General features: G+C 43.4%; 1 protein-coding gene across 1 annotated transcript; it reads right to left on the bottom strand.

The window, feature by feature from the left end:
- Positions 1 to 427: 427 nt before the first annotated feature.
- LOC124031134 (lysine-specific demethylase 5B-like) lies at positions 428 to 27318 on the bottom strand. Its single transcript, XM_046342102.1, has 26 exons — positions 27003 to 27318; positions 20718 to 20795; positions 18747 to 18869; positions 18382 to 18552; positions 16249 to 16374; positions 15823 to 15922; positions 15534 to 15634; positions 15147 to 15305; positions 14761 to 14880; positions 14372 to 14530; positions 13885 to 14066; positions 11054 to 11216; positions 10847 to 10966; positions 10333 to 10527; positions 9874 to 10055; positions 9360 to 9484; positions 8895 to 9045; positions 8042 to 8162; positions 7450 to 7805; positions 4706 to 4844; positions 4252 to 4431; positions 3681 to 3839; positions 2855 to 3377; positions 2489 to 2685; positions 1843 to 2100; positions 428 to 1600 (listed from the first exon to the last, which is right to left on the bottom strand). The coding sequence occupies exons 1-26, from the start codon at positions 27153 to 27155 to the stop codon at positions 1466 to 1468; spliced, it is 4476 nt and encodes a 1491-aa protein (XP_046198058.1). The 5' UTR covers positions 27156 to 27318; the 3' UTR covers positions 428 to 1465.
- Positions 27319 to 27598: the final 280 nt, after the last annotated feature.

Here is a 27598-nt window from a genome sequence, read left to right as displayed (position 1 = left end):
AATGCAAAGCCCCATGTCGCAAGGATCTGCACACAATTTCTGGAAGCTGAAAATGTCCCAGTTCTTCCATGGCCTGCATATTCACCAGACATGTCACCCAATGAGCATGTTTGGGATACTCTTCATCGATAGCATGTTCCAGTTCTTGCCAATATCCATCAACTTCGCACAGCCATTAAAGAGGACAGGGACAACATTCTATAGCCTGAGGAAAATGGTCACATCAGATACTGACTGGTTCTGATCCACACCCCTCTACCCTTAAAAAAAAAACTATGACCAACAGATGCATCTCTGTATTCACAGTCATGTGAAATCCATGGATTAGGGCCTAATGAATTCAATTCAATTTGACCGATTTCCTTATGAATTGTTACATTTATTTAGATACAAATATGGAAAGAAATAGGCAAGCATCAGCGCGAACTGAATAACACAATTTGTAATATTTTATTGGAAGATTAGCATGTTAACAGTAGGGCTTGTTGACATGTACAGGAGGAGTTAAAAATAGTTTTTGGATTATATAATCCTACATATTTTATTGAAAGTAGCCAATATCATGTTTAGCCCACTCAGTACACCAGTGGATTATTATTCTCTGCCATTATAATCCCGTTATTCTTCAGATAATTAAATATTCTTGTCCATGGGACTCACAGATATTAAATGCCTACTTGAGGATAGCTTCTACACTGAGAAAATTACAGACAACATACTTGTGGGAACAAATTATTTTATTTCTTATGCAAACTGCAACGCATTAATCATATTTACCCAAAGGAGGAAAAAAGTTGAATGATACCCGTGGCAGTTAATTCACACAGTTCTTTATGTTAGCCATGTCGCAAGTCAAATCACTTTCAACCTACAAGGGCGTTCTATAGTATAGAACCATTTCTAAGCACAAACATAGCTCAGACAAACTGAACTCAAATTAACAATTCAGTTATTGCTCAGATAAATAATATTAGCTCTACAAGAGAAGAAAAGGGGTTCACATTGTTGTTCAGATGCATGTACAAAAACTGGGTTCCAAAAATGTTGTCCAATTGACTTCTTCTGGTTGAAAAATCCCTGCGTTGTCTTAATACACATGCAAGTAAAGTCAGTCATGTGAAAATGTCCTGTTTCCTCCACTTTATTCTGCTTCGTAAACAGTTGGAACCTCGCGCAGTACAATCTGCATCATGTCGCTGATGATTGGAAAGATTAAGTTGATTGGCTGTATAAAGCCAGCCACTATAACAAAACAGAGATGGAAGAGTCTCAATAGCTCTGAAAAGCTGTTTGGGCTGGGAAGGAGGAGGAAGGAGCACTGTTGTCACCAAGTAGAGCTAGATCAGGAAGGTCAATGAGGCGGTTTGGCCAGAGCATAGCTGAGAATGGGGAAGGGAAATAACTGGGTGGTTATACACCCAGAGCTGTGACTAAACTAAAACTGATGATCCTTCAAAACTGGTCTTCACTCCCTGGTGTGGTCTGGCTGTGTGCAGCTGATACAGATGTAGTCCTCTTTCTCTGCCTGCTCTGCAGACACTCCCACACAGATCTGGTGGAACCACTGCTGGCAGCTGCCATCACACTGGACCCAATTCACCTGAGAAAAACAGAGGGGAAATATAATGCACAACGCAGCATCATAAGATGCAAAATGCATCATACCGGCTGTATATCTGTATTTTGAAAGTGGAATCTTCCTTTAATACAAATCATACTACATACTATTTTCAATATACTACAATAAGTTTAATAGTCTAATTGTTAAAACAATGTGATGTTTGGGAAAACACACTGAAATGACCCACAACATAATAAGGTGGAGGTGGGTTTAATGCTAACCTGTTTCCCCTCTGGCTCTCTGCACCACGGTGCAGCACACAGGGTGAAGTCTTCATCAGAGTCTGAAAGGGAGAGGTCAGAGTGAGTGGTGGTGGGTGAACAGGTCCCCTTGGCCTCCTGACTCCTCTCCTTGTTCATCTTGGGCTTCTTCTTGCGGGGCTTCTTGGCTTTGTCCTTGCGCTCGGAGCCCTCCTTCTCCATGCACCTCTTGGTCCGCTTGCCGTTCACAGCCTCCTTCTTGAGACAGGCTACTCCGTTCTGGTGAAAACAGTAAACACGCATTTAAGTCACACACATGAATGTAAATGTTTTTGTATGAATGTAAATGTTTTTGTATGTATGAATGTAATTTTGTTTAAAATGTTATGTTTTTTAAACTTTGTCTTTTAAAATCATTAGAGGTTTGTTTTACCATCGTGGACCACTGAAAATAAGTGTTTTAATTAATGCTTTTAAGTGGCATCTTCTGGGATCCAGCACAGATCTTATATTATTTTTCACCCAAATAGATTCATTCAAAATCATTTTTAAAAGGTTCAACAAATGTGAACAAATGTTCAGAAACGTCTCAAATACATCAAAACAACCCTTTAATCAAGTGGTTGACCTGCTATCTGAGCCTCACAGTAGTAGACTAGTATGTTACCTGGTTGTGAGGGGGGCTCCCTCCCTGAGGGTTGTGCTGGTTTTGGTCCTGCTCTGTGCTGTGCTTGGGAGAGGGGCTGTCTGTGAAGTTGTGGGAGTCCAGTCTGGTGAGGGACATGTACAACTGCTGGGTCTCAGGCAGAGTCACCTGCAGCAGGAAGCCCTCCACCATCAGCTCCTCCAGCTCAGGGCTCAGTCCTGAAACACACACCAATAACACAGTTCAACACAGCCCTTAAAAAGGAATAGTTCATTTTTTGTATTCTGTGAACATACATTTTATGTGTTAGACATTGATGGAAATTTGATAAAAATGTGAATTGTTATGAGAGGTTGAGATATTAGATGTTGCTAGCCTGACACGGACCCTGCAGAGGAATGCACTGGTGATCCGTGTAAAATGATGCGCTGTATGGTTCCTGAGATGGAGCCGAGGTGGGACTGGATGAGCCCCAGCGCTGATGTGATGTCATAAGAGCCACCTCCAGCACCCCCTCTGCGGAGGCCTGCTGCATGCGGTGCTGCCAGCGGACTGTCCTCTCGATGAGGAAGCGTAGGGCATCTCCCTCAGGCAGCCGCACCCTGATGCGCTGCAGGGAGGCGAGCAGGGGAAGCACCCGGTCCAGAGGTGGCTTTTCAGAGCGCCGGCAATGGGGACACAGCCAGGCCTGGTTGGGTCGGGGGTCCTGGTTGGTGCCTGAGACACAGCTGCGGTGAAAGGTGTCACTGCAGAGCTCGCACTGCAGCATGGCGCCCAACGGGGCATTGTGGCACACGCACACCCTCAACGCCCCGCAGTCGCCCGCTTGGAGGAGCTTGGACTCATTGGAGGCCCTGAGAGCCAGCAGATTCTCCATCTCCTTCTGACGTACCTCGGCTAGAGTGGCCATCTACAGAAAGGGAAACCAGCACAGGTTGGCATGACAAAAACACAATACTTACTACCGCAACATGCATCTAACCAAACAGTAACTTACACAGTCATAGTATATGGAATTACAATACTGTATCAAACCATACATTTAATGATATGCACCTTCATATCATGGGTGCTCATATCAATGTGAAGGCTTCACTGATTGCGATAGTTGGCTGTCTTTAGAAAATAAATAAGTTAAATAAGTAAGTTCAATGGTCTGCTTTTGGTAAATAAAAACATGTCCCTAGACAGACTGAGTAAGAGCAGCACGTACAGCAGAGGCGGAGTCCTTGCTCTCTGAGAGGGCCTTCTCCACGTCACTCAGGCAGTCCAGCCAAGTTCCATTTCTCTTGTTGCACTGGGCCACATCCTTCGCCCTTTTAGACTTTGACTTCTGAGACCCCGTCCCAGCCTCACACCGAGGGCACAGCACCTAAAACAGACAGAGACAATGAGCCAAATCCCAAAAAAACTCAGGATAAAATTAACAACATTATCAGCACCGAAATAAAACAAATCCATTAAATAATACATTCAGCAAGAGGTATGGCAGGTTTCATTTTAAACTAATCTACCCAATACTGGGCTTGCCTCCACAACTATTTGGCAACTTAGTGCAAAACATCTCACCCGTAGCGACATTTTAACCAAAGATTCAGTCAGGAGATTTGAGTTGAATCCTGCACAGATTACAGTATCATCACAGCACCCATAGGAGTCTGGTCAAAAGTGGTGCACTATAAAGGGAATAGGGTGCCATTTGGGGTACAGACTGACTATTTAGTGAAACAACCCCTAAGGTGTCTGATTATGTGTTTCGCACTAGATTGTTGTAGGTAGTTTACCTCCAGCAGGGAGTAAGGGGAATTCTTCATTAGAAAGGTTTTGGTGGCGCTCTCCTTCCAGGCCTGCACATCAGAAACCAGGGCCTCCAGTCGAGCCAGAGGGTCCAGCCAGACAGGGATGGTCTTGGCCCGGGACACCAGGTCAGTCAGGGTATCCAGCACAGGGATACGGCCTCCCAGCTACACACAAACACACACTTATAAGCAGTCTGGCTTTTTTCCCCTTTCCCAACTTGTATTTTCAGTCTGGCATACCAGAAGCAGTTGTTTAAAAAAGATCCCAATATAGGACAGGTCTATATTCAGAGATGTCCCAATTACTTGGGTTAATAAATTAGAATTTTAGGCTATATTCCCTTCCTGGTGCACTACATTTGACCAGGGCTCTGTTCAAAAGTAGTGCACTAGATAGGGAGTAGGGTGCCACTTGGGACACACCCTAAGAGCCTCCTACCTGCAGGGTGTCTGTTTCCTGAAGCCATTCTTTAGCCTGGTCCACCGTGTCCTTCAGCAGCAGACAGTTGGGCAGATAAGCAGGGATACTAGCCACCTCCTGCAGAGCTGCCTCAAGAGTTTCCACACAGTGACAAGGCCTGGACAAAATACAAGCTACGCTTAAAAACACAAGTGGACTCAGTACTGCTTTTATCTTTAGTGTCAAGTTCTGTCAACACCTTTCACAACACCCCACAGTTCATATGGCTCTAGTGGTCACTTGTTACTTCAAATCAAATGTTATTGGTCACATACACATGGTTAGCAGATGTTATTGAGAGTGTAGTGAAGTGCTTGTGCTTCTAGTTCTGACAGTGCAGCAGTATCTAACAGGTAACATTAACAATTCCACAACAACACACACAATCTAGTAAAGGAATGAGAAAATATAAATATAAAATATATGGATGCACAGTGAGAGCAGTTAAGATCCAATATATAGTAAGAATTGATAGTGAAGGATACAGTATATACATATTTAAAATCCATAATGCGAGATATGTAAACATTCTTATTAAAGTGACGAGTGTTCCATTGAAAAATATATATATATTTGACCTTTATTTAACTAGGCAAGTCAGTTAAAAACAAATTCTTATTTTCAATGACGGCATAGGAACAGTGCCTGTTCAGGGGCCGAATGACAGATTTGTACCTTGTCAGCTTGGGGATTTGAACTTGCAACCTTTCGGTTACTAGTCTAACGCGCTAACCACTAGGCTACCCTGCCGCCCCAAATTACACTTGCATTTATTAAAGTGTCCTATGATATCAAGTCTGTAGGTAGGCCGCCTCTGTGCTAGTGGTGGCTGTAACAATCTGAATGCCTTGAGCGAGAAGATGTTTTTCAATCGCACTATGAGGAGTTACATTTCAGCATGTCTGAAGAGAACGAACCGAACCAATAGAATAAACCACCTCTGACGCAATGTTGCTTATGGACAGTGGAATTAGTGTTCTGTACATAACTTCTCTATTTCAAAAAGTTCTGAGTTCTCAAATAAGACCTTATAGTCTATGTTTCAATACAGGAGACCGCCACAGTTTACCCTCATAGCAATGGGAGCCAGCTCTGCAACTAGAGCCTGTGTATAAACTGTTGTGTGAGCCAGCTCTGCAACTAGAGCCTGTGTATAAACTGTTGTGTGAGCCAGCTCTGCAACTAGAGCCTGTGTATAAACTGTTGTGGGAGCCATCTCTGCAACTAGAGCCTGTGTATAAACTGTTGTGTGAGCCATCTCTGCAACTAGAGCCTGTGTATAAACTGTTGTGTGAGCCATCTCTGCAACTAGAGCCTGTGTATAAACTGTTGTGTGAGCCAGCTCTGCAACTAGAGCCTGTGTATAAACTGTTGTGTGAGCCAGCTCTGCAACTAGAGCCTGTGTATAAACTGTTGTGTGAGCCATCTCTGCAACTAGAGCCTGTGTATAAACTGTTGTGTGAGCCATCTCTGCAACTAGAGCCTGTGTATAAACTGTTGTGTGAGCCAGCTCTGCAACTAGAGCCTGTGTATAAACTGTTGTGTGAGCCAGCTCTGCAACTAGAGCCTGTGTATAAACTGTTGTGTGAGCCAGCTCTGCAACTAGAGCCTGTGTATAAACTGTTGTGGGAGCCAGCTCTGCAACTAGAGCCTGTGTATAAACTGTTGTGGGAGCCAGCTCTGCAACTAGAGCCTGTGTATAAACAGTTGTGGGAGCCAGCTCTGCAACTAGAGCCTGTGTATAAACTGTTGTGGGAGCCAGCTCTGCAACTAGAGCCTGTGTATAAACTTGTGGGAGCCATCTCTGAAACTAGAGCCTGTGTATAAACTGTTGTGGGAGCCAGCTCTGCAACTAGAGCCTGTGTATAAACTGTTGTGTGAGCCAGCTCTGCAACTAGAGCCTGTGTATAAACTGTTGTGTGAGCCAGCTCTGCAACTAGAGCCTGTGTATAAACTGTTGTGTGAGCCAGCTCTGCAACTAGAGCCTGTGTATAAACTGTTGTGGGAGCCAGCTCTGCAACTAGAGCCTGTGTATAAACTGTTGTGTGAGCCAGCTCTGCAACTAGAGCCTGTGTATAAACTGTTGTGTGAGCCAGCTCTGCAACTAGAGCCTGTGTATAAACTGTTGTGTGAGCCATCTCTGCAACTAGAGCCTGTGTATAAACTGTTGTGTGAGCCAGCTCTGCAACTAGAGCCTGTGTATAAACTGTTGTGGGAGCCAGCTCTGCAACTAGAGCCTGTGTATAAACTGTTGTGGGAGCCAGCTGAGCAGAGCATTGTCCCAACCCACTGATATAGTTAATCCATCAGTGAGCAGCTTTCAACTCCAAATGCAAACCTTGCAGTTTTCACTCTCTGCTGGCTGAACTTCTAAGCAGCTTTTCGCAAGGTAGGTGTCAGTGCTACATATTTACTATGAACTATGTCAGTGTGCTTTATTTGGTTTTAAATCTCATTCTATTTTAAACATCTTGTTTTGTGCATCTCGTAACCATTTCCTAATGAAAATATTATGTCTATGGCTTTACTATTAAAGTTTTTGTATTACTCAAGTTAGAAAAGGAGTCGACCTGAGACATGGCTGTAGACCATTACTACAGCTAGGATGAAAGGTGACAACTACTGAACCAAGAGTTTTTCCTGTACATCGTTTCATGTAGGATAGAACTGGTCAACTTGTATACTCAACTACAGTACTGTCTAAGGCGCTCTCCTCCTCTCACCTAGTCTCCATCAGGCTGAGAGCCCGCTCCTCCCAGTGCTCAGACATTGTAAGCAGCTCCTGCAGGCGCGCCATGGCTCTCTCCACCAAGGCATGCGAGGCCAGACCCACCCCCTGGTCTATCAGCCTCCGCATGGTGTCCAGACAGAGGCTGTGGGGCTGGCTGCTGGCCCCCTGAACCACCTCCAGCCAGCGCGCCTGCTCCAGCCTCTCCCTGAGCAGGCTTAGCTGGGGCAGCTCCACATCCAGGCTCAGGCTCACGTCCAGCAGGCTCTGCAGCTCCGCTGGGCTGGGGGCCTCGTCACAGAGGAGCCGCTCGCTGCGCTGCTGGAAGTCATCCACGCGGGTAAGCAGGTCCTGGGGGAAATACAAACAAGTAAAAGGGTCAATCAATGAACGCTGTTGTTTTGTTCAGTGTTATCCTGGTCCTGAAAGATCACTGAGCTGGACGTAGGCTTCTGCCACTGACTCCCAGCCTAGTGCATCATCAACTAATCAAGAATGTGCTGAGCGAAGAAAGGTGTGACAGCGAAGAGAGGAACACAGGAATTGTCACTGATGGTAGTGGATATATTCTGGCCCTATAGTTGTACCTTGAGTAAGGGGGCCTGGCGGATGCTGCAGGGCAGCTTGTGCAGCTGCCTGACAAACGCCCTGAGCTCCTCCACCGTCAACAGGTTCTGGCTCTGGGACTTCCCTCCACCTGAACGATACCTGACAACAACACACTAAAGATCAGAGAAACAGCTAGCCTACAGAGCACAAAAGCTGAAATTATTTTCACTAGGGCACATTATTGCTTTGCACATTAGTTAGGACTATTTGGCTAACCATGTCGCTAGCAATACGAAAATTAGAAGTGGTAAAGGATTTCAACTTTATAAAGTATCCAGCAGTTATACCTCACTGGTCATCCCCAAAGCCAACACCTCCTTTGGCTGCCTTTCCTTCCAGTTCTCTCCTGCCAATGACTGGAACTATTTGCAAAAATCACTGATGTTGGGAGACTTCGATCTCCCTCACTGACTTTAAGCATCAGCTGTCAGAACAGCTTACCGATCACTGCAGCTATACACAGCCCATCGAAAATAGCCCATACAACTACCTACCTCATCCCCATATTGTTTTTATTTACTTACACACCAGTATTTCTAATTGCACATCATCATCTGCACAACTTGTAATTATTCTGCCACTATGGCCTATTTATTGCCTTGCCTCCTTACTCCATTTGCACACACTGTATATAGATTGTTCTATTGTGTTATTGACTGTACTTTTGTTTATTCCATGTGTAACTGTTTGTGTCGCACTGCTTTGCTTTATCTTGGCCAGGTCGCAGTTGTAAATGAAAACTTGTTCTCAACTTGCCTACCTGTTTAAATAAAGGTGAATAAAAACATAAAAAATAATAATACAATAATAGAAATTGTGTGTGTAGCACACCTGGTCTGCCTTTTCCCATTGAGCAGTTGCTGGGCCACCACGGCACACTTCTCAGCATCCAGGGTAACAGTGCAGAGCTGCCGTAAGAGGTCACTCTGAGGGAACTGCTTCACCTCTGCATCCTCCACCAGTGACCTCAGCACCTCCAAGCCTGAACACAAACAAACAGTGCTTCAGAACACTGCTTTAGACACAGTCATCAATGCATCCAAAGAATCATGGTCCAATGATCAAGTGAACTGTACTATTAGCAAAGGGTAGAAAATACTCTAGTCTATTCTGGTATTATGTGTTTAATTAGAAGGGTGAAGAGAAGTAAAAAACATTCCATAACACATTTGAGAACATCCTGTCCACTTGGGGTTATGCAAATAAGCAACACTAAGTTTGTGTTATGTTATGACCAATTTCAATTCCATTGACGCCCGAACCCAAAGAGGTATCCTACTTAGGATTAGTACTTACTGCTTTTCTTGTCTTGTTTCGCCTCCAGTATGTTAGTGACATGCGAGACCCAGCCTGTGTAGGACTCGGCACGCAGTGTGACTGCTTCCATCATGGGGTAGAGCTCAGCCATGGTAAACCTGAAGCTGTAGACACACAACCAGGTAAACACAGGTTTATAATGTTTCTGGAATCTTGGCTGAGTAACAGCTGTCACAACTGTTTATGTTCTGGTCAGGTGACACGCGTTTGTTTCTCATCAGAAGGTTCTAGAAGGCCTTTAGACATTTCAATGCTGCACACTTTGAATTTGACCCTTACTTTAAGTTGATAGATGTTCTTAAAGGGGCATTTCAATTAAACTGCAAAACAAGTGTTATAATATGTGCATTGGATCTGAAAAACTAATGGCAATATTAACATGAGCTACTGTTGATTGCCCGTTTCTGTACAATGTGGGATGTACGTAATGAGGGATGAAAGTAAACATTTTAATGTGGGCATTTAGCATGAACTTAGCTGTTGATAGACCTACTTGAGTGTGAGGTTGTTGGGGGAGCAGGAGCAGAGGTTTTGGGCGTGGTGCAGACACACTAGCTGGCCAGGGTTACAGGGACAGGTGAGGGCAGACAGGTAGCAGGTGGTCCTGCACCTGGAACACTGGCGCTCCTCGTCTGGCAGCAGGTCGTACTCCACCTGCTGGGACTGCTGCACGCCCTGGGGACACAGACAGAGGAGTAGTGTCATAAAACACACCCACAGATTAGTAGTGTCATACTAGTAGAAACATGGATAACACAGGGAAAGACACTATTGGAGCAAAGTTAACTGTGGCCATTTGCTTCTCTAAGGATGTTGTCCAATTACAACTAAGATGCTTTGAATGGCATGCCTTTGAACAGGGGCACAGTATTGGTCAATTTGAAACCAGAAGGAAAAAAACATTGATATTCAAAAATCAAATTAATGTGTGCCAGCATGAGAGGCCCCTCACCATCTTGCCGACTTTGTCCCTCAGCTTGTCCTCCTCATGGAGCATGACGGCCATGTCCCTCTGCACGGCCGAGGCCAGGGCCACGTCCATGGTGTCTGCCTTGGATGCCATTTTGCAGACCATCTCGTCGTGGGAGAAGACACAGTACCTGTCCAGCTGTCGGTAGTGGTCCACACACATGCGGCCCATGGGCATCTGAAATGACAGAGCACAAGGCTTTGGGTTGAAACTGTACTATTCATTTAACAATATCGAGCTGAGCTGTATACAGTGCTGGTTACATCAGTAATACTCTAACTTGATCCAAAGAGCGACAAGGTATACAAGCCTCTTGTTCAATCCCAGCATTAACACACCTGACTGAGCAAATGTATTGTTCATCCAGACCATGATAAACCTGTACATCATGTAGCTCTCCAGGACCAGGTGTAATGACCACTGCTCAATAGAAACACCTTCCAGTTATTCAATTATTAGCTTATGTATGCTATTGAGGTACTTCAAATCATCATACCCAGTCCATCGTGCAGAAGTTGACAGCCTCAGCAAAGTTGAAACCCTGGTTAAATCCACTGTGGTAGGCTCTAGGGAAAGTGATGACAAACTCGCCAGCGCACTGATTGGTGCGATAGATCTAGAGAAGAGCGGGTATGAAGTTATGGTAAAACTATAACTATACTCACAGCGTGTGTGTGTGTGTGGGGGCGCGTTTGGTACTTACGGGAACACCGTGGTTCATGAGTGTGTTGGGGTTCATGATGGTGACCAGCTGGTGCAGAAGGTCAGGCTGAGACTCGAACAGCTCGGGGGCCAGTTTCTTCATCACCCCCTCCAGCTTCTCCGCAGCATACCCCGGAGCGCCGTACCAAGTCTTGGGCTCTCCCCTGAGGACATATGCCAGTTTGTCATAAACACTGACTGTTGTCACTCCTTGACCCAGAAAATATAAAAAACTAAATTGGCCTATTTTGAATCTCCCATTCCTCTCAAAAATGTTAGAAAAAGCTGTTGCACAGCAACTCAATGCCTTCCTGAAGAGAAACAATGTATACGAAACGCTTCAGTCTGGTTTTAGACCCCATCATAGCACTGAGACTGCACTTGTGAAGGTGGTAAATTACCTTTTAATGGCGAGGCTCTGCATCGGTCCTCCTAGACCTTAGTGCTGCTTTTCATACCATCGATCACCACATTCTTTTGGAGAGATTGGAAACCCAAATTGGTCTACACTGAGAAGTTCTGGCCTGGTTTAGATCTTATCTGTCGGAAAGATATCCGTTTGTCTCTGTAGATGGTTGTCCTCTGACAAAACAACTGTAAATGTCGGTGTTCCTCAAGGTTCTGTTTTAGGACCACTATTGTTTTCAATCTACATTCTACCTCTTGGTGAGGTCATTCGGAAACACAATGTTCACTTGCACTGCTATGCAGATGCACCAAAATTGCCTTTGCTGGAAGCCTGTGTTTCAGACATAAGGAAGTGGATGGCTGCAAATGTTCTACTTTTACACTCGGACCAAACAGAGATGCTTGTTCTAGGTCCCAAGAAACAAAGAGATCTGTTGAATCTGAAAATTCATCTTGATAGTTGTACAGTCCTCTCAAATAAAACTGAAGGACCTCTGCTTTTCTCTGGACCCTGATCTCCCATTTGACGAACATATCAACACTGTTTCAAGGACAGCTTTTCCTCATCTACATAACATTGCAAAAATCAGAAACTTTGTCCAAATTGATGCATAAAAATTATTCCATGCTTTTGTCACTTCTAGGTTAGACTACTGTAATGGTCTACTTTCCGGATAAAGCACTAAATCAACTTCAGTTAGTGCTAAACACAGCTGCTAGAATCTTGACTAGTACCAAAAAATGTGATCATATTACTCCAATGCTAGCCTCTCTACACTAGCTTCCTGTTAAGGCAAGAGGTGATTTCAAGGTTTTACTGCTAACCTACAATGCATTACATGGGCATGCTCCTACCCATCTTTCCGATTTGCTTCTGCCGTACACACCTACACGTACGCTACGGTCACAAGACGCAGGCCTCCTAACTGTTCCTAGAATTACTAAGCAAACAACTGGAGGCAGGGCTTTCTCCTATAGAGCTCCATTTTTATGGAATGGTCTGCCTACCCATGTGAGACACGCAGACTCAGTCTCAGCTTTTAAGTCTTTATTGAAGACTCATCTCTTCAGTAGGTCCTATGATTGAGTGTAGTCTGGCCCAGAAGTGTGAAGTTGAACGGAAAGGCTCTGGAGCAACGAACCACCCTTGCAGTCTCTGCCTGGCCGGTTCCCCTCTCTCCACTGGGATTCTCTGCCTCTAACCCTATTACAAGGGCTGAGTCACTGGCTTACTGGTGCTCTTCTAAGCCATCCCTATAAGGGGTGCGTCACTTGAGTGGGTTGAGTCACTGACGTGATCTGCTTGTCTGTGTTGCCCCCCTCTCGGGTTGTGACAGAGATCTTTGTGGGCTATACTTGGCCTTGTCTCAGGATGGATAGTTGGTTGTTGATATCCCTCTAGTGTTGTGGGGGATGTGCTTTGGCAAAGTGGATGGGGTTATATCCTACCTGTTTGGCCCTGTCCGGGGGTATTGTCGGACGGGGCCACAGTGTCTCCCGACCCCTCCTATCTCAGCCTCCAGTATTTATGCTGCAGTAGTTTGTGTCAGGGGGCTAGGGTCTGTCTGTTATATCTGGAGTATTTCTCCTGTCTTATCCGGTGTCCTGTGTGAATTTAAGTTCTCACTACCTCGCTCTCCCTTTGAGGACCTGAGCCCTAGGACCATGCCTCAGGACTACCTGGCCTGATGACTCCATGCTGTCCCCAGTTCACCTGGCCGTGCTGCTGCTCCAGTTTCAACTGTTCTGCCTGCGACTATGGAACCCTGACCTGTTCACCAGACGTGCTACCTGTCCCAGACCTGCTGTTTTCAACTCTCTAGAGACTGCAGGAGCAGTAGAGATACTCTTAATGGTCGGCTATGAAAAGCCAAATCAAATTTACTCCTGAGGTGCTGACCTGTTGCACCCTCGACAACCACTGTGATAATTATTATTTGACCCTGCCGGTCATTTATGAACATTTGAACATCTTGGCCACGTTCTGTTATAATCTCCACCTGGCACAGCCAGAAGAGGAATGGCCACCCCTCATAGCCTGGTTCCTCTCTAGGTTTCTTCCTAGGGAGTTTTTCCTAGCCACTGTGCTTCTACACCTGCATTGCTTGTTGTTTGGGGTTTTAGGCTGGGTTTCTGTAGAGCACTTTGAGATATCAGCTAATGTACGAAGCGCTTTATATATACATTTGATTTGATCACTTTGAAGATTGAAGAGTATTCTTGTGTTTAATACCATGTCAACCAATAAACGAATAAACTAACTCCAATACTAAGCAAGCAATTGTGTTTGACAAGATTCCTCAAAATGAAAGAAGCAGAGGCCATTTGCTTTGACCTATACAGTGCATTATACCACGGGCCAGGAGATTTTTCTGGTCCAGTTACAAGGTCAGGTAAAACTCCAGTGGGGCAGCCTTTATGTACCAGTGCAGGTAGTTGATGGAGTAGCTCCAGTGGTCCTCAATGTGCCAGCAGAAGGAGGAGAAGCACATGCCCACATACAGCCAGGGTAACTTCATCCCACAGATGTCAGCCGTAACATGAGTCAGCACCGAGGAGTCCATCACGGGCATGTTGTTCAGGTTCCAGCCACTGCTCAGGTAATCCTATGGGTCAGAGACAAGTTAAGTACAAGTTAAGGCTCGACTCAACTGCGGGCGATATTGGCTAGGGCTTAATCTCCTGTAGAACTCCAATATCACCTTAAATATAAGCCACAAGTGCTTCCGCTGTCTCTAAGAGCATAGATGTATGGGGGTTTTGAGCTATAGAACTATTTGCGAGAGTTATCCACAACAGTTCTCTTGGTCTGAAATTGTGTACTGTTGCCATGATGTTGTGGTACAGTCAACTTCAGAATCATCCCAATATCTAGCATATGTTAACTTGTAAGAGTAGAGCCTTTGTGTACCTCATCCTCAGGGGAGACATGGAATCGTCCACCCCTGATGGGGAAGCCGCTCCCAAACTCCTTGGAGGCAATGTCTGCTCCGTACTCCACAGTGACGTCCTCCTCGATGGTGCTGACCAGTCGCCAGAACTCCTTCTCCACCAGCTCTGTGGGAACCATCTGACAAACAGAGAGACAGAAAAAAACATTACCTCAACTCATTTCAACTACAGGCAGAGTTAAGTATAATACAGCTTATATCAGGTGGGGGTTAAGTAGGCACAATGACACTGGGAAAATACTTTGAAACAGAGGTTCCATCTTAAAACTTGTCTAATAGGAACATTTTCCTGTTTTGTCCCTGCTGAACATACCACTGATGAGGACAGTACATCTGCTGTCAAACTTACATGAACTGGCATGTTGAAATAGTCTGACTTGAAGGAGTCAGCCATGTCCCCAAAAGTGCGTAGAGAGTAGTCCCTGCCAGCCTGCTCGAAGCCAAAGGCTACCTGGGGTTTGCCACACTCCTGTAGGGAAGACAAGGATGAGAAGCACTAATGTAGCTAATATCAACATGAAGTTATACTTGCCGAACACCAACAGGAGTAGGATTCTACTGAGAAGCTCCGGTAAATAAGAACCACAAAATAGAGGTTTAGCATGCTTTTGTTTAGCTTTAATAAGAGTCGACTGCTGCTTCTGTATTCAGCATCCCCAGTGGATGGGGTGTGTGGAGTTTACAGAGTGACAGTGTAGTACGGTAATTGGGGCTGAGCGGGAGCATGTCTGTCACCTGAGCCAGGCACTTGGGGCATCTCCAGTCTCCTTTGGGGACATCATGCAGGGGCGGGATCAGACAGAAGGTGTGGTAGCTGTCATCACAGCCATCACACAGCAGCAGGCGGTCCTCTTCGCTCCCGCTGCCACACACCAGACACATGTACTGATCCACCTGAGACAGACAGAGACAGACAATGAGGTTTCTTATCCAATAATCAGTAAAAATGGCACCCAGGTGGGTGGATGGGATGAGTTTACATTTAATGGTTAGTTAAGAACTCAATAATTTGTACTTTTGTGAGAGATCTGAATAAATGCTATCCATTAGGATTATTATCATAGTCATAATGAAGAGACAATTAGCCTTGATTAGCTCAGCATATAAACGTATTTTTCTCACCGCAGGGTCGTTTTTTTTACTAAACACGCTTTCTTTGTCACTTGTTATTGGATCCTCGTGCTCAGTGAGTTCCAGTTTCACCTCAACAGGTTTCACTAGCACTGAAAAACATCACATGGTTAATGGAGGCCAGTGCATACAGTATGTATTCATATCAACACAACCCTGTTCTTATATAGATCTCAAATCTAATAATTATCTAAACTTAAATTAAACCAGAGAAACATTTTCATTTGTTCATGAAAAAAAATTACATTATTTCACAAGACTGCCAAAGGACTGTGTTTACCAAGCTGTGGCTCTGGCTTGGCCACATAGGAACCCATCCTCCTCCTCAGGTTGGGCCGGTTCTCACAGTCCTCCGCTGTCTCAGTCTTCATACAGCCTCCCTGTCAGAGAGAGGGGAGAAAAGGGAGGGGTTCATGCCACGTGGACTACGACAGGAGATGAAGAAAAAGCAACATATTTTTCTCGAGGTCACCACTGCACACACACCGGCTCTTTTGGTCAATATACAGAAACACACTCAAAGCTGTGAACCGCCGCTTGTCTGCATTGGTAAATTGTGCTACTGGACTTGTCACACAATGACTCGGACAAAGATGTCTTATTGGGTTCCCGGGAACTAATGTGGGTTAGAATTGTGACTTATGGGGAACCAGAGCCACTGACGGAGGTAGAACATTTACTTATGTGGACCCTGGAAGAGGTTCACCTCAGCTCTCATGCGCTTGGCTCTGCGAGCGATGCTGCAAGTCTCCAGGGGCTGTACAGACTGGCGCTGGGGCAGGTCATGGGGGATGTAGTCTGTATCCTTGGTGTCATTGGTCAGGGTAGGCTTCTGTAGGGGAGACATGGGGGAGTGAGTGGGCATGTAGAAATATAACACATTTTCACAGATATCAATCAAGGCAAATGACAATCATTCTGTTGAATGACAAAATAAAGTGCTTTACTTGCTCCTTGTCACTCCTATTATGCTGTGACAAATTCCATTTGCCAAGAACAAACTAGGCATCTATAAACCGAGGCAGGGCCATGTGGTTGTTTAGGTGCTTAGTTGTCTAACAGTTCCTTTGGGGGTTTGATTTCCAATATTTCATTGTTGCCTTTGAACAAAATAATTGTAATAGTTGTTGAATACCATGGCTTGATAATAAATTCAATCTTCGAATTCAAACTTCAACTGTTGATACTTGTTTTTGTCTTGCAAGATCAACACATGGGTCTCTGGTCTTTCTGTTGACACCACTCACATGACAAAGAGGAAGACAGGCAGCAACACTGAGGTGAGGTGGGGGTTGGGAACACTGACGCTCTGCTGTCTCTGGTGTATCAGGAGGACAGTGCAAGGGCAGCAGCCAGGCCAGAGACAGCTAGGCCTCTACACAGGGAGGGCGGGGCGAGAGGGAGGAGGGTGAAAGGGGAGGGGATCAGGGGAGGTCAACGCCAGCAGGCTGAGAGAGAGGCATGCAGCACTGCGGAGAGAGGATGAGCTGCTGCTAACCACAAAGCCCAACCAGGGCCCCAAGGTACAATCAGAGAAGCTGCAAGAGACAACTGAGGCCTTCAATAAAATAAACACGGAAAGAGGAAAACGGTACTAAGTTCTACAAAAATAACCCAATGGGGAGGAGAGCTTGCTAAAAAAAATGGTTGGCTTGTTGCCAGTTTGTTGTCAGGATTCAAGTCATGCTTTTTAAAAGTCCCAGGCTTCATCTGGCATATAACTCAATTTGTGTGCAAAACCCAGGCTCCTTCAACTCCTCGCTATACCAAGGAACAAAGCAGATCTACTGCAGTTAAGACTTACTGAATCGCTGGCCAAATATCAAACTTACAGAGTAGTGTGGAAAAGAGGCCATGTGAGTGCCAGTTCACTTCTGACGTGCCTCTTCTCTGCAGTAGTAGGACAGTTAATAATGAGATTGTCTGGTATTAGCTTAATTTAGGGTGATGCTCTACATTCAGACAGAGCAGGAAGTGACGAGTCACTTAATGCAGGAAATAATAACTGCCAAATATTTGTTCAGTTGACCCATTTATGAAGTTGACCCTGCTTCCATCTTGAGCAGATATTTAATGGAAAATAAATTCTCTCAACAGCTAAAACATGCATACATATATATACAAACACACCTGCCATTTCGCTATGGACAATGTCTACACCTTTGACGCAGCACAACCTCCTACACCATGCCCAAACCAGACCTCCGCATGTGCCATTGTCCCCCCACAACAAACAAGATCACAACACGCAGGTTGAAATATCAAAACAAACTCTGAACCAATTATATTAATTTGGGGACAGGTCAAAAAGCATTAAACATTTATGGCAATTTAGCTAGCTACCTTGCAGTTGCTGGCTAATTTGTCATGGGATATAAACATTGAGTTATTTGACCTGAAATGTACAAGGTCCTCTACTCTGACAATTAATCCACACATAAAACAGTCAACCGCATCATCTTTCCTCCTTCCAGGCTTCTTATTCTTCTTTGGACTTTATATGGTGATTGGCAACTAACTTTCATAATAAGGTGCATTACCACAACCGACCTCAGTTCAACTTTCAATCACCCACGTGGATATATGTTCCAAAAACCAATGAGAAGATTGGAGAGGCAGGACCTGCGTCACAAATGGAATCATCTATTTTTGCGCCTGGCAACACAGACGCTCGTTGCCACGGGTGCAACGATTGAATAACGTGTACATTTATTTTGAAGCACACGCGACACGACCGGTGTGTTCAGCATGTTAGTCCTCAACTTGAAATAAGAGCACATTAGTAAACAGCCCAGAGCAGAGTGCCATCTGCTGAGAGAGAGCAACCCATCTAACTCACCAGAAGGTTGGCTCCAGTCTGGAACAGGTTGTAGGGGTAGAGGATCCTCTCATAGTGAGAGCGCAGATGAGAGCCTATGGCCTTGCCTGGAGCAAAGCCCATCTTTAGGGCTATCTTAGACCAGCGTCTCTCTCTGCAAACCGCGTCAAATCCCCCATCATCGTTCACCAACTGGGAAAGAAAGGATGCCAATCAATGACCTTTACTGTGAGAGTGTTTACAAATGTGTAAACATAGCACAATAAGAAGCATATAGAGCTCCCATGAGTATATAAGTGTACAACACAAACGCCCCCTGGTTCATATCCAAGAAAAGCTGGCCAGTTTCCTGCATCCAGGGTGTGCCAGAAGTTGTAGCTACATACCTTGTTGAGTTGGTACAGGTCCAGATTCTTTCTTTCCACATGAGGGATTTTCAGGGTGCACCCTTGTAGCTCCCAGAACTTTGCGATTTGATCCAGGAAGTTGAGCTTGACTCTGGTTTGAGCCTACTCAACATCAACACAAGACATGGTCCATTTTACACATCACCAACATAAAAGAAAAAAAGAAAAAGCCATTGTTTCTACAATAATTCATCCCATGCTGTGCTACTTAAGTGCAGATGACAGGACATTAAGGTTAGGCGATATAGCTGGGTATTTTTTTAAATACCCACAGTATGATTTTAAATACCGTTGATACGAATGCTAGTTTACTAGATTTCGATATTTGTACTTTTAAATAAATACCTGTAGTCAAGTTGTGCACTAGGTTAAAGGATAAAGCAGATTGTGCTGTTCATTCCACATGTTATTTTTCACTATTACATTTACTGGTAGTTCCCCCAAAACAGCTGATCGAGCCCCTTTTTATTTATTTATTTATACACGTTTCTCTCAGAGAGATAACATTTCTTGTCCAAGAGAGACCTGGTCCAATAGCAGCAGGGGGAACAACATTTCAGACAAAACAACTTCAGACTAACACAGGATTAAACAAAACTATAAACACACAGTACAACAATTACATATTACGTTAAAAACACAAAAGTCTTGACTAAAAAAAACAGCTGACCTCAAGACAATTACACTCCATGGTAAATATGTCGATCAAGTGTTTCAACTCCACCAACGAAACTAGATCATCAAATAAAAAAATTCCAGGATCACGGAGCTGAGTAACATTTACATTACATTTAAGTCATTTAGCAGACGCTCTTATCCAGAGCGACTTACAAATTGGGTACCAAAAACGAATTCTACCATGACCTGTTCTAATTTTTGGTACTGTTAGAAGCAAATAAGAATGGGACCGTAATTGATATTTATTTACCGACCTGATTCAAAAAAAGAGAAAATAGCATTTTACCCAATATGGCCTTGTAAAAATCAGTGCATAAGGGGTGAGGTGAGTCACTCCCGCAGTGCAACTTAAGTGAGGTGATGAAGATACACTTGCATGAAATTCACTACTAATGTTCACAAGCTTCTTGAATCTTGGTAAAAGCAGAGACAATCCCCTCCTGGATTAAGATCCCGGCTGACTAATATTTGTTTTGTGTATGCTTAAACTGAGTAGCCTTTTGAGATACTTCACTTTATGAGCCGGGTTGTCTGTCCTTGCAATTTCATTTTGCATGCGAGCGTTAGAATTCAGTATGGGAACTCCTTAGTAGGTTAGCATTTCTTGGGGCGGGGTTTACCAACAAACAAAACAATAGCGGCCATTATGAGCAGCACCGGTAATAGCATGCAGCACCGGTATAGCACAGGCACAGTATTAAGTTATGGCAATATGGATACCACCCAAAACATGTATCAAAAGGGGGGGGGGGGTTAAAGAAGGTCTAGGTACCAGTGACCTTTGACTTGAGGTAATCAACTTTCTCTACAAGGCACACTTCAGGGGCCAGGGAGTACTCTGGCTTCAAAAGACACCCTGCTGCTGGGTGTTATAAGCCTGTTGAAGCCACTGTTCTACAGACAAATGTATCAATGTAGCTTTCTGAGTCACCTTAGCTAATTCTTTAGGCTTAATCTGACTAATGTTTTTATTTGTCCATTTTCTTTTATTTCTTTACCACTTAAAAGAGTAGGATAATAATGTGGATTGAGACGATGTACAAGAAAGGCCAAAACCCCCAAAATAACTTTCATTTTGAAAAAAGTCATCCACATATTCAAAATAAAAAAAACCTTGCTTACGTACATATTCAGTCTCTCATAATAACGGTAACTAAATATACTATTATTAAAAAGCAGTACTGTATGGATAAACCATTATTATTAACCATATTATTATTATTGCTATTATTATTATTATTATAAACCAGTTAAGTAGTAAAATGAACATACCTCCAATTCATTAAGTCTCTGGATCCGGGGAGTGAAGTGCAGTCTGTCCACATCACACGCAAACGGTGGCTGCCATTCCTGCAGGAGTAAACAACACCATCTTGTCAAACTGACTGAGGAGTCACTCACATTTTTCATAGCTCATCCTCCATTTTGAAGAATCATTATCAGTTGAGCCACATTCGATGCTGTATTTGAATACATGTCTATTTAAGTCATCTAAACTGCACCGTTTAGAAACATTGTGACATGGTAGGCCATGTTCCATACAAAAAGTAATGTAGGCTGTTCATCTTTAGTCTAAATCCATATTTGAGATGTCCTCCGTTACACTCTTCCTACTAAACACTTGGCTAAATGCCAATCAAACGTGAGTAAAATGGAGCAAAAATCTTAGAACACCTACGGATTCAAGGATGTTCTTTTTTACGATTTTCTACATTGAAAAGAAAATTGTGAAGACAATCAAAACTATGAAATAAAACACAGAATCATGTAGTAAACAAAAATAATTGTTAAACAAATAATTTGAGATATTTGAGAATCTTCAAATAGTAGGAATTTCTTTCCTTCTTAATGCTTTTGAGCCAATCAATTGGGAAATTAAGAACTTTGAAAGTTTCATCAAGTAGTGGCCAAAAGTTGAGAAACACACAAAAATTAATTTTCACAAAGTCTGCTGCCTCAGTTTGTATGATGGCAATTTGCATATACTCCAGAATGTTATGAAGAGTGATCAGATGAATTGCAATTAAAAGTCCCTCTTAGCCATGCAAATGAACTTAATATCCCAAAAACATTTCCACTGCATTTCAGCCCTGCCACAAAAGGACCAGCTGACATGTCAGTGATTCCCTCGTTAACACAGGTGTGAATGTTGACGAGGCCAAGGCTAGAGGGGGGCGGCAGAGTAGCCTAGTGGTTAGAGCGTTGGACTAGTAACCGAAAGGTTGCAAGTTCAAACCCCCGAGCTGACAAGGTACAAATCTGTCATTCTGCCCCTGAACAGGCAGTTAACCCACTGTTCCTAGGCCGTCATTGAAAATAAGAATTTGTTCTTAACTGACTTGCCTAGTTAAATAAAGTTAAAAAAAGAAAAAAAAAAGAGATCACTCCGTTCTGAATAACAGACTGTTCGAATAACAGACTGGAAGCTTCAAAAGGAGGGTGGTGCTTGGAATCATTGTTCTTCCTGTCAACCATGGTTACCTGCAAGGAAACACGTGCAGTCATCATTGCTTTGCACGAAAAAGGGCTTTAGAAAAGGATATTGCTGCCAGTAAGATTGCACCTAAATCAACCATTTATCGGGACTTCAAGGAGAGCATTTCAATTGTTGTTAAGGCGGCTTCAGGGCGCCCATGAAAGTCCAGCAAGCGCCAGGACTATCTCCTAAAGTAGATTCAGCTGCGGGATCGGGGAACCACCAGTACAGAGTTTGCTCAGGAATGGCAGCAGGCAGGTGTGAGGCAAAGATGGAGCATGACCTGGTGTGAAGGCAGCAAAGAAGCCACTTCTCTCCAAGAAAAACAGGGACAGACTGATATTCTGCAAAAGGTACAGGGATTGGACTGCTGAGGACTGGGGTAAAGTCATTCTCTCTGATGAATCCCCTTTCCGATTGTTTGGGGCATCCCTAAAAGAGCTTTTCCCAGAGAACACAAGGTGAGCGCTACCATCAGTCCTGTGTCATGCCAACAGTAAAGCATCCTGAGACCATTCATGTGTGGGGTTGCTTCTCAGCCAAGGGAGTGGGCTCACTCACAATTTTGCCTAAAAACACAGCCATGAATAAAGAATGGTACCAAGAGCAACTTCTCCCAACCATCCAGGAACCTTTTGGTGAGGAACAATGCCTTTTCCATCATGATGGAGCACCTTGCTCCAAAAGTGATAACTAAGTGGCTCGGGGAACAAAACATCGATATTTTGGGTCCATGGCCAGGAAACTTCCCAGACCTTAATCCCATTGAGAACTTGTGGTCAATCCTCAAGAGGTGGGAGGACAAACAAAACCCACAAATTCTGAAACTCCATGCATTGATTATGCAAGAATGGGCTGCCATCAATCAGGATGTGGCCCAGAAGTTAATTGACAGCATGCCAGGGCAGATTGCAGGGGTCTTGAAAAATAAGGGTCAACACTGCAAATATTGACTCTTTGCATCAACTTCATGTAATTGTAAATAAAATACTTTTGGCCACGTCTGTACAATCACAAAAACCATTAAGTGCTATGATGAAACTGGCTCACACAAGGAACTCCACAGGAAAGGAAAACCCAGAGTTACCTCTGCTGCAGAGGATAAGTTCATTAGTTACCAGCCTCAGAAATTTCAGCCTAAATAAATGCTTCACAGTGCTCAAGTAACAGACACATCAACTGTTGAGAGGAGACTGCATGAATCAGGCCTTCAAGGTCAAATTGCTGCAAAGAAACCACTACTAAAGGACACCAATAGGAAGAAGAAACTTGCTTGGGCCAAGAAACGAGCAATGGACAATAGAACGGTGGAAATATGTCCTTTCGTCTGGAGTCCAAATATGAGATTCTTGGTTCCAAACGCTGTGCCTTTGTGAGACGCAGTGTGGGTAAATGCATTTCCCACCGTAAAACATGGAGGTGGTGTTATGGTGTGGGGGTGCTTTGCTGGTGACACTGTTGGATTTATTTCAAATTCAAGGAACACTTAACCAGCATGGCTACCACACCATCCCATCTCATTTGCGCTTAGTGGGACTATCAGTTTTCCAACAGGACAATGACCCAAAACACACCTCCAGGCTGTGAAGGGTTATTTTACCAAAGAGAGTGATGGAGTGCTGCATCAGATGACCTTGCCACCACAATTTTCCGACCTCAACCAAATTGAGATGATCTGGCATGAGTTGGGCCACAGAGTGAAGGAAAAGCAGCCAACAAGTGCTCTGCATGTGAGAACTCCTTCAAGACTGTTGGAAAACTATTCCAGGTGAAGCTAGTTGAGAGAATGCCAAGAGTGTGCAAAGCTATTAAGGCAAAGATTGGCTATTTGAAGAAACTCATATTTTCATTAGTTTAACACGTTTTTGGTTACTACATGATTCCATGTGTGCTTTTTCATAGTTTTGATGTCTTCACTCTTACTCTACAATGTAGAAAGAGAGAGGCTGTTTGACTGGAATCATCAGGAGAAACTGTGGTGCAGATAGAACATTAAGGTCACTACAGCCTCCTTATCTTTGGAGACTACACGGTCTCTGTGACCTTGCATGGCATCGGAGTGCCAGCATTCCTGTTTGAATGTGCATAATAACTCCGGAACACAGAAAAGTATCATTTTAAATATGCTACACAAGCACTAGCCTCTATCTCACAGCAATTTGGCAAATTCATCCCAAGTGACAAATAGGGCAAAACCCTTTTTGATCAAAAGTGAAAGAGTCCATCCTAAAACCCAACTACCTAAAGAAGAAGACCTAACTGACACCTCAGACTGAGGAGTGATCCAGCTGGGAATGTGGACGAGTCAGTCAAAGTGCAGTTATCAAAAAATGCTGGGGGGGTATGGATCCCTGTGGCCGGGGAATTGATAAGACCACCATAAATTTGGCCTCCATAGATTACCCTTTGACTGCACTCTTCGTCTGCAGTGCACGGCCCAGATGGGAGCATGGCTTATGAAACAACAGCTCTGGCTGTATTTCCACCAGTCCCTTTGTGGAGTATTTGAGCAACGACAACAGACAGGCCAATTGCATAACCACTCCCATTCTGCACAAACAACTTCAATCCTCTGAACGGCTAGCCAAATTCAGCCATCATTAGACTACCTACAGCAGACACAGCTCCAGAGTGATCTGGAGTGCATATTTGTATGCTAATCCAGTGTTGTATGAACACAACATTTCAGATTACACAATTGCTGTGCAAGATAACCAATTGTAAATGTCTCAATTCAGCTTATTGTTTTGAAGCCTTTGGACTGAATTCATGGCAATGCTAATATGGCAAAAATGTGCTAACTAGCTAACCAACAACTGTAACGATGTATTTGACAACAAGTGGTCATTGTGCAAATGCATTTCTGTTTTCAATATACATTGTTGACAACATGTAAGTTATATTTTGTATCCAATCTAAGCCAACTTCTTCTGTTATGCCCCATGGCTGTGCATACGTCATTTGTCGCTTAACAACCAACCCCTGTATATGTAACTTTTTTGGGCGACTGACCAAATTCAAATAGATATAACTCATTATTCTGTCTCTCATTGAAAGCAAGTTTATGAAGCAGTAGATATGTTCTATGTGCAGTATTTCTATGCTTCCGGGTCTTGAGTTGAGTCTTTTACTTTCGGTATTGTACAAGCTTCAAAACATCTGAAAATACTATATTTGTGGAAAATATATTTCACAGTGGTTTAGATGGTACAACGATTCCTTACACTATGCTTGTTTTGTTTCAAACTGAAATTAGGCAAACTATTCAAATTTTAGCACCCAGGAAATGGCAGAGCAATTTCTACATGGTGTATCTTCAAAAAAGGTCCAATGCAAACTTTCTCAATATCAAATAATTTCTGGGTAACAATTAGGTAGCTTACCATGATTGTTTTTAATTAAAATGGTCAAAAATAAACAAAAATAATGATAATGTGAAAATAATGATAATGCCCTTTAAGTGTAAGAGCTGTTTGAGAAGACCGCCTAACATTCCAGCCTGTTTTGGTGGGATGGAGTTTTGACCTGACTGGTGACATCACCAGGTGGTACATTAGTTGATAGACCAATAAAGAGTTGCAAACCTCTCTGCCAATAACAGCTAAGACAGTCCAAGCAATATTCTTGTTTGCTTCTTAGTAAAGAGCTGTATATCAATGTTCATTTTTGACCATTTTAATTGAACACACAGTAATTTGCTTAATTGTTGCCCAGAAATGATTTGATATTGAAAGAAAAATGGCTGTATTGGATTTAATTAATTTACCACCAGGCAGGTCAAAACTTCATCCCACCAAATTGGCTGAAATTTTAGGCTGTATTTTCAAACAGCTCTTTCACAAATGGGCATGATCATTTTCACAACATTATTCCAACCTCAGTGTGGAAATGTAAAAAAAAAAATTCACTTGGACTGCACTGAGTCTTCAATACCTAGGCTACTTTGAGGTATTTGTTTTGATAACCAAATGTTCAGAGGCCACCCTTCGGTTACCATTGGAAAAGCGGTACATATTTTCACAGATTAATTATAAATTATCCTTAACAAAAATTGTAATATTCTTTAATATAAATGTTACTACACTCCAATGAAAATCCACTTGGTACACAATCCAGTCGACACCCAACCACAAAGACAACATGGAGGACATTAACAAGCTAGAAGAGTCTTCTCAGCAGGCCTACAACATACAGGCCTCTAAAAATCAGCCCCACTCTCAGTTATGATCAAATAATCTAGGTTGTGTAGGCAAGAGGAAAACATTTCAGTCAGCACAATAAGCTGTCCCTAATACCCTTGAAATTTAAGGGCGCTCGGTGCTCACCATTACCTAATGTGTTCAAATAAGCAATGGGCTGAAAGCATGAAATGTCACAAGTATTTCAGACCAATACAAAACCAGGAACCTTCCTCCCCCATGTGCAAGAAACAAGTAAACCCATGTATGAAAATTGCAGCACTGTAATCAACAATGCAGTTTCCTCACCAACTAATCGGTTTTCCTTTCCAACGAATCACACTCCATAAAGAGATCGTCATTGTGCACGTAGCTGTCACACGGAAATCCAGCATCAAAACATGGTGTTGTCAATACAAGTGAATATAAAATGCAATATGGTCTGATATATTACACATATTTTACAAAATCACATTCAAAAATTGAATTGATAACACGCTGGAAGGCATTAAAGTGACTTGGTGATTTGTCTTCTTTCCGTATAATTTTACAATGAACAACTCCCGGGAAGAGAAAAGGTAACCAACCTTGTCACCCATCAATTTAACCAAAAGCCTCTAGAGATGCATTGTACTTGGGTTGAACGTTCTATGGAACATAAGCGATACTTTATAACTTTGTCGCGAGTCTGTCTGCACAGAGATCACTGGGCGTGTACTTGCACACCTACACAGAGGCACACACAACCTACGATCGCATAGAAGCTGGCAATTCAATTCAAGCCGCAATCCGCCATGTTGAAAATATGTCTAAAAAGATAACTAAACGACCACAAATGTCAACAACAGTTAGAAAATGTTTTCACTCAGAGTTTGACATTTTACCCTAATTAAAGACACCCACCTTCGGCGGTCGGACCTTGCAGATGCCAGTTTTCTCTGCAATAGGTCGTATTTTGTTGATATACGCAAATGGGTCGGCAAATTCCTCCCAAGTGGGCTCAAAAACAGGACACTCCGGTGGAGCAATGAACTCGTTTGGCCGAGATTGGGTCATCGTCGCATCTTCGTTCTAAATAGTGGAGAGTTACGATTCAAAGTATTTTAATTAAAGTTCAATGAAAGCTGTCCCCTTTGAAGAACTGCTCCCTTTAACTCCGTCAATTAAGAACATCACCACACACTCATTGAAGTCGCACTCGCATTATCTGGTCGGGGGACAGCACCTAGGCTGCTTCCGCTTCAGAAAGTAGATACCCTCACACACACACACGACAATGGCATACTAGCTACAAAACATAACATATTTGTTTGAATAAATAACTACACATGGAAGGTAAATTCATGGCATGCCATTTTTTCGGGGATTGGTGCTTGTCTAAAAACATACCTCAATGCACTAGCAACGAAACTAAATTAATTACTGTACATAAAACGGTCAGTAAACAAAACAAAAACCCATGAAATCAAAATATGGTGTACACAACCTACCGTTTGTAA

The sequence above is a fragment of the Oncorhynchus gorbuscha genome, linkage group LG03, assembly GCF_021184085.1.
Source record: "Oncorhynchus gorbuscha isolate QuinsamMale2020 ecotype Even-year linkage group LG03, OgorEven_v1.0, whole genome shotgun sequence".
In the NCBI taxonomy this organism is placed as follows: domain Eukaryota; kingdom Metazoa; phylum Chordata; class Actinopteri; order Salmoniformes; family Salmonidae; genus Oncorhynchus; species Oncorhynchus gorbuscha.
This window is presented reverse-complemented; position numbering and strand designations above follow the sequence as displayed.